The 8,179-nt window shown below is 47.1% G+C and overlaps 1 protein-coding gene across 1 annotated transcript in view; it reads right to left on the bottom strand.

Annotated features, from left to right (window-relative positions):
• The window catches only part of dgkq (diacylglycerol kinase theta), a 24,634-nt gene that overhangs the window by 12,710 nt on the left and 3,745 nt on the right, over window positions 1-8,179 (bottom strand). Inside the window, exons 2-8 of the mRNA XM_020594102.1 lie at window positions 7,412-7,491; window positions 6,237-6,336; window positions 5,394-5,479; window positions 3,025-3,150; window positions 1,610-1,763; window positions 1,000-1,068; window positions 655-755 (exon numbers count right to left, since the gene is read on the bottom strand). Of these exons, the coding sequence (XP_020449758.1) occupies window positions 655-755; window positions 1,000-1,068; window positions 1,610-1,763; window positions 3,025-3,150; window positions 5,394-5,479; window positions 6,237-6,336; window positions 7,412-7,491 (716 nt within the window). The remainder of the gene's footprint in view (window positions 1-654; window positions 756-999; window positions 1,069-1,609; window positions 1,764-3,024; window positions 3,151-5,393; window positions 5,480-6,236; window positions 6,337-7,411; window positions 7,492-8,179) is intronic.

Raw genomic sequence — 8,179 nt, forward strand, 5'->3', positions numbered from 1 at the left:
GGCTGAACAATCGGCTCTGACAGAAAGGCTGCAGTGACCATAGACATAGTACCAGTACCATCTGTAATAGCAGTGTAGTAGCTGCAGTAAGAAGAATCAGTGGTAGTTTTACCAGCTTTTGCAATACTAGCAGCAGTAACAGCTGGCGAGGCAATGAAACTTTATTTATACCACAGCACATTTTATTACAGGGAAACCAAATGTGCTTTACATATTCATGCACATGCAAAGAAAGAAGGGCGATCTGCTGAGCCCTGAGTAGCGACTGCAGGTGCAGCGCTACTATAGACTGGGTTTCCTGACGGGCCAAGTCCAGTTAAGAACAGCACAGTGACACCGGTTGATAGTGTGTGTTTTAATTTAGCTGCTGTGACAGTTACATGTAACTTTTCATTAAATGAGCTCTTACAGAATTATAACAACGTTTATTTTGAAAAACAAATACATGTTGTCAAAGCCTCAACATGGTTTACACTATGAATCCCTGTGCACAGATATTTTTCTACCACATAACCCAGACGAGCCCTGTAGATACTAATGATAATAGTAGCAGCAGGAGTAGTATTAGTAGACTGTGTGTGTGTGTGTGTGTGTGTGTGTGTGTGTGTGTGTGTGTGTGTGTGTATGTGTGTCGTCTCAGAGAAGGGCTCTCACCACCACTTCCTCATTCCTTGTGGCTCTAAAGATGGAGACCAGCCGGAAGAATCCGCGCTTGACAGCATCATCTCCATCGAACACCTTGAGGTACTGCTTCCCTGTGGGTCAGAGTAACACACTGAGCTTCCCTTCAAGTCAGAGTAACACACTGAGCTTCCCTTCAAGTCAGAGTAACACACTGAGCTTCGTAACACACTGAGCTTCCCTTAACACACTGAGCTTCCCTTCAAGTCAGAGTAACACACTGAGCTTCCCTTCAAGTCAGAAAACACTCGTCCACTTGTAGTGTCACATCGTTTCTGCATCAGCTTGCTGCAGCTCTTCACTGGAGTGTGAACTGACCTGACTCTAGAGCAGCCGGCTGACCATCTTTAGACACCGCAGCAGACGGATCAAAATCATCAAAGTTATCTGACAGAAACATGGAGGGAAACACTCAGATTACTGGACATATTGAAGGCTCAAGGCCTGACAGGAGGCTGCAAAGAGGAGGACGAGACATTTTGAAAATAATTTCAGACTGAAGGATTTTCACTGCACCAAGATTTGTGGGGAAGAAATGCAAGTGTTAAGGCGGACATGTTCCTCTTCATCGTATAACATGAAGTAAATCTCAGTAGACTGAGAATATGAGAGAAAGTGCACAACAGAAAATTTCAATGAAACACTATGCGACAGGTAAATGTAAATGTGATGGTCATGAGCAGCAGCCACAGACACACCCAGAGGTGTTGAAGGAACCTGCAGGCCTCCAGAGGCTGACGGCTGTGAGTTTGTCAGAAACAGGCTCCATTATTAACATCATTTCTGATCACCTCGGTTTTAGTTTCTCAACTCAGATCAGCAGAGTGAAGCTGTCAGGAAACGCTTCACACATTTTGTGTTGTCAGCATGACAGAGGATGTGGTTTGGAGGTGTGTGCGTGTGTGCGTGTGAGCATGTGCGCTTGTACCCAGGTCACGGCTGCAGCTCTCTGCGATGTGGTAGCAGTGCATCTTGCTGAAGTTTCTTGAGTCGAGGCGGACGCAGGCCGGATGCAGCAGCATGCAGCGCAGACGTCCCAGAGTGCACCCTGGTGGCACACTGAGGTAACACGCCGCATGGCTCTGCAGAAGGAAACAAAAAGAGGAGACACAACTCATTGGTTCAATGATTTTAACATGTGCTGTGTGTGCAGTGTGGTTTATTGATGCTCTGCAAGCCGGACTGACCAGTGAGGGGCCCACTGTGCAGAAATGTAGTGATGGGGCCACAGGTGACACCCAGAAACCAACCAGGACTCTTGTACCGTCCAGGTTTGTGTATGTGTGTTAATTTGTGGTACCGAGGATACAACTCACCATGTGAGCCCAAAACAAGCTAAAATAATACAGGATTTAGAACCAGGGATCTTCTACAAGACTCAAGCAGGGTGTTGGTTTGGTTTCAGACATTTTAGATTCATTTCCATCATCATTCTCATGAGGAGACGTCTGGTCAGTCCCAGACTCATCCTGCAGCCTGACACTGAGCCCAAACCCCCGTCACAGTTCTAAAGCACTACATTCAGAGGCCAGAGGAACCAGGAGCAGCAGGTGGTCCGGTCCCGACAGAGCCCTGATCCCAGCATCATGGAGTCAGCCTGGGGTCACATGCACAGACAGAGACAATGAGACAACCTGAGTCCACGGCTGAACTGTGGTGGCTTCTCCAAGATGCTGGAACAAGCTCCCTGCCATGTACCTGGAGACACAGTGTGTGGGCGGACTGAGGAGACCTGGGCTGGTTTAAAGGCAACGGGGTTCACAGCAAACACTGGTCTGGTCTAGGTTTGTTCTCTTTGCTGCAGTTTGGATGAAGTTCACTGAGGAATAAAAACTGTTCATGACATTATCCTTACTTTACAGCTAGTGCCTGAAACTTCTGCACAGAGCTGTGTAGCCCTGTTGTGTCAATAACTGAACCCTGTTTAAAATCATGCTGACACTGGATGTGCTTCCAGCCCTGGGTAGTGCCTGCAGTCTTCCTCTGAGCTGCTGCACTAGTCCCCAACAAGCTCCGATGGCATGGCAGACTGACTCCAGCCTGAGATGCACCACACGCTCAGGTCTTCTCTTGTCTGGACTCTGTTGGCTGAGGGGGACAAAAACAGGACTTCCTGCTCCCCAGTGCAAATTCAGCGACAACAATGCGTACAGATACTAAACCATTTGTATGGTCATTTTGCTGTGCAAATTCCTTAACGAATTAGGAAACACTCAAAAAACCAAACACCACCTGACACATGGTGAACCTCAGGTTATTGGGGCCCCTGGAGGTCTGTTAAAAATGCCCTGCTTGTGAGATGGTCAGTAGTAGGACGTGGTCTAACTCTTAGCTGGTTCTCACCGTGATGCCGCACCACTCACACCTCATTCCCGCCAGGACGTCGGACGAACCGCAGGATCGCCGACAGATGTCACACCTGGCCGCTGACACCAGGTTCCCCTCCCTCCAGTGGTGGTGAAACGTGTCCTGATGTAACAGAGTGAAAGAAAGAAACAGTAGGTCAGTGAGAAACAGGTTGAGCTTATTTATAAATACTTATATATAAACCATAAATCATTTTATTTAAGAGCTGGAGCTTCCACACTGTCGTCTGCTTCTTCAGACACCAGGGACACAAATGGAATCATATCCAAGCAGCTGAGGTGACCAGTTTCCCACAGCTGAACGTTCTTTCTAAAACAGGTGCTGACTCTTGCTCCAGTTTGTCGTTGGAACAAAACCTCAACAACCCAACAAAGGATCTGCTGTTCCAGATGTTATGAGCCACTGCGCTGTCCTCGGGACGCACACTGTGTGTGTCTCCACAGGCAGCTAAACACCTTCCCCTCATCAGGACTGTGGAGACCTGCAGCTGCCAACAGGAGCACTGTCAGAAGGTACGGTGAAACTAAAAGAAACATTAAGTTTCACAATCTAAAATGTGCAACCACAAATCCTACAAGCACACACCTTTGCCTTTCATATTGAAGCAGTGGTACACATGTATTCCATGTACTGTATATGCTTCAAACTATAAATACTATGATCACACTTTCCCAAGAAACAGATTGGCTTTGTTTTGTCTGGACGGGATCCAAACCAAGAGTGAACGCCTCCCGCTAACACGTACAGTCTGTGACATCTCTCCTTCCTCTGCGCCACACAGCTTCATTGTTGTCCTGTAAAACACGCTGGCTGACATGTTCCTCCACCACCACCAACACACACACTGTGGTTTGTTCTGACGCCGCCCTGCTGCCATGAGACTCACTGGAGACCAAATGTGGATTCATCCACTGCTGAAAATAGTCCCCAACAAATGCACTGTTTCCTCCTGTTTGTTGTAACCAGTGAAACTATGACGATACACGTTTACGAGGTCTTTTTGAAGATTTCTGTCACCAGTAGGAACCAGTGGGCTTGGAGCAGACCGAGTAGACGTCAGATAGTGCTGAGAGCCAGAATAAATATGGTGTATTGACTGAATAGTAATAACTGCTTCCTGTCATGAGCTAAGCACCTGTCCAACCCAGTCTGCTGCTGGTTTGCTGTTGATTATTTGGTGTCCAACTGGTTTCCAGTCTATAGGGGCTTTCAGCTACGTGATACTGATTTGAATCAGTGACAGTGACTGATCAATCAGCTCGATCCCTGAGCAGACAGCAGACTCCTCGTCTACTGCTCAGGGTGTCAGAACCAGTGTGTAACTACCCAGTGTGTGTCACGTGATCGGTCAGGCTGAGCTCTGATCAATAAGGCTCAGTCACATTAGTCATTGATCGGGTAACAAACACAATGTGAGCTCCTGGTCCTGCTGCACATCACCCCCATAAACTCTCTTTAACACACACACACACACACAGTGGATATGTAGTGCAGTACAAAGTGCAATACTTGCTTGAATTGTACTGAAGTACATGCATGAAGTAGAGTATAGTCAAGTACAAATACATCAACATTGTACTCACTGGTAAGTGTAGTACATGAGGAAATGTATGCAGTTACCGTGACGATCTGAGGCTGCACATTCAGCAACACCGTTACACCCGTTTTAACAGGCCCTTAATATTACACCACATTCATTTGTCCAGAGTGACTTACAGCACGTCCACTAAGTAGGTGGCTATGATCCAGAACCAAGACCGTTTCTACTGGACTTTCATCCTCGCTGCACTGATCTTTGTGGGCGCAGCCGGTCCCTGTTGACCACTGCCTGCACAGATGGAACACTAGTTCACCTGCCTGTGAGTGGGCCACCGAGTCCCGTACGGTCTAGTGGTTAGGGTTCCTGGTTTTTTCACCCAGGTGCCCGGGTTCGACCCCCGATATGGGAAATACAGGTTAGGGAGGTCACGGCTCAGGAGGCAGCGCGGTCGCCTTCTAAGTTCGGCAGGTTGATTCCCACTCTCCTCAGTCAACATGTTGAGGTGCCCTGATTATTATTCTGCTTCTGAGTTTCCACAACTGTTCAAGAAGAGATGGTCCTCACACTGAGACCGAAGATGTTCACATCAGCTGCCAATGCAGCTAGAAAGTTAAAATCACGGTTTAGCTGTGTTCTGGGCCATGTGACCGTCGCACACACGACCTGGTTGGTATTCTTGTGCGCGCATGGCTCACATTTCAGTTACACCTGTGCATGTGTGGCAGTTTAGGAGCTCAGCGGTGTTCACACCGGAGTGTTGGGGGGTTAAACACTGTTCTGACCAACACACTGTGGTGCTACTCACCTGCTCCAGTGTCCCATCCAGGTGACAGCTGCGGCAGTCGGCACAGCTGAAGGCAGCACAGTCAGCGTGGACATGCAGCTCGCACACTGAAACACACACATCATATGACTGGTGTGTGATGTGAGTCTGGAATGTGAGGTCAAAGGTCACAGACTCATCCCCAGTCTGCTCAGATAATCCACTAGTTTAAACGTGCCTGTGCTCATTAACAGATTAAAATCAACTGTGGCCTACATTTCACAACATGTCAACGATCACAGAACATGTTTCCACACACATGTTGTGAAAACGACATGACAGTAGATGAGTATCTACAGTACATCAACCAGCTGCTTGTACTTGAGTTCAGCAACAAAATGACACGTGGTGATCAAAGAAGCGCCTGTAGCTCCTCTGGTTTTTACTGCTACATGTGAAGGGCCCCTTAACCCAGAATACAAAACACATCTGTGGCACACAGTACTGACGACAGCTGTGTGTTACCTGACACTACTGCTGCATAGAGTTAAGAGTGTGTCACTGTGGTAGACAGGTTTTGTCCAGTTTACAGTCAGGACTCAGTGGGCGTCCTTGCCCACATTGTTGGTTTTGGGATTTTGTGACATACTATGTATGACTTTGATGCTGTAAAACTACAGTAAAGTACTGCATAAAGTACTGCGTAGAACCAAGTGAGGTCCTGTAGTGAAAACAGTCCGCAGTGTGTTTTGTGGCTTTTACCTTGTTTTGCATTTCTGTTATTTGAATGTTACATTAGACTGGAAAATGTGTTCATGTAAATAGAATCTACTTCATATGAGATGCTGGTTAAAATGGCCTAACTGGTGACGCTACTGGTCTGACCTTCACAGCGCAGAGCCGTGCTTCCCTCCGTTTGTTTCCTACAGACGCAGCAGAAACGTTTTTTCTGACCAGCTGGACCGAAGCAGTGAGCCACTGGCACCTGTAGGGGGCAGAATAAACATACAGTAGCTGTAGTACTGTTAATACAACATATAGGCAACATAAAAACAGTCATCACGTGGGCGGGGAGCGCCTCAGCTGAAAACAATATTACATGTTAATGGCACACTGTTCCTCCTGCTACCACAAATACTCAGTGGAGACCAAAGGTGGATTCATCCGCCACTGAAGGTAGTCCCCAACAAACGCACTGCAGCGTGCAGCTGTTTGTGACATTACTGAGACCTTTTAAAAAATTAAACCATACACTTCTTCAGAAGAAACTAGTGTGGACACCTGAACTGGGTTGGGACAGAAATATGCAGCCTGATCCTAGTTCAGCCCTAGTTTGAACCACCGCCAAGCACGACTCCTCACACCACGCCTGACCACGCTGTGAAGCTGTTTTGTGAAAAAAGAAGGGCAAAGGGCACAGGTGCTACATGACATAATGAAGGCCATGTGGTTTAGGAGTGAGGCATATCATCTAATAGCTAAACCAATCAGCACCACGTGCCCAGAAGATTTCAGTACTGATAGCTACTTCCTGTTTTCTTCAGTTCCTTTGAGATATAAAAACACAGTTTTATACAAATCTGTTTTTCATTTGACAAAAATTCATCCGAATTCATATGTTAAACCTTTGAACACAACTACTGCACAGCAGGATTTCTAAAAGAAGTCAGGAACTATTTGATCAAACAGGGATAAAACCAAGCTTATTAATCTGAGCAAGCGTTCGATCTAAACTCGGCACATTTCAGTCAGTGCTCTGAGGCTGGAGACTCGGTCCGGTTGTGACCGATTCACCCAGGAGGTGGCTCAGGCTAATCAGTCATGCTGCGGGCTACATGCGCGTCCACATTTAACCAGTGATAATTCATCTTTATCATCTGGTTTTCTCCAACACCAGTCCTTTCTGTCGGCGCCTGCTCACATTTGTTGCTGGTTTATTGATTGGCACAGCAGTCAGTCATGCTGGGTGATCAGGGCTGTGCCGATCAATATGAAGTATGTCAGAGGGTGTGTCGGGGCGTGCCAGGGTTTCAGTGAGGCGGCAGCTGTTTGTTACTTACCCGGATTAGAGATGGAGTCTTGCAGGAACAAACTGATCGCAGCGTCTTCAGGCATTTCTCATGACACATGAAGTTGCACACTGAGAAGGAGACGGGGGAGAGTCAGAGAGCAGAGAGACAGGGTCCAGGTTCAATTCCCTACAGATCTGACGTACTACTGACCTTCTGCTGGGTTTATGGTCTAGAAAGTTAGAAATATCTCATCAAACTGTCATTCAAACAGGCTTTTCTCATACAGTAAACACAACCAGAAGGCACAATGACAAGAGCACAGGAAATGTAGCCAAAGTTGTTTTGCACTGCTACAACACACTATGTGTATGACGACGAACAGGGGTGGGCGACAGGATGATACATGTCACGAGACAAACGTTTGCACCATTTCAGTGTATGTACAAAAACTATTTGTGCAGTAATGTGAGTTCACCAGAAGTGTTGTACAGCACACTGTGCACACGAGGATGAATGATATGGATTAGTATATGACTGCAGATACGCACGGTGAAAGACAAAACGCTGGCTTCAGGGCTCCTTCAGTAAAGCTGAACCATGCTTCCTGGTAATAAAGCCCCTTACCTTAAAGGTGCTGCCTAAAAGGGTGGCTTTTGAAGAGGCTGTCAGCTGCATGAAGCCTGGCTTCACCCCTGTGTGCAGCTGAACTGACATTTAGTTTGTGGTGTTTTTACTCTGGTCTGTCACACTGTGGTTAACCTCACGTGTTCACTTTGGCCAGTTTCACACTGAGCTCACTGACAACGTTCTGCAGCG

Source organism: Monopterus albus, unplaced genomic scaffold (assembly GCF_001952655.1).
Source record: "Monopterus albus unplaced genomic scaffold, M_albus_1.0 scaffold21.1, whole genome shotgun sequence".
NCBI lineage: Eukaryota > Metazoa > Chordata > Actinopteri > Synbranchiformes > Synbranchidae > Monopterus > Monopterus albus.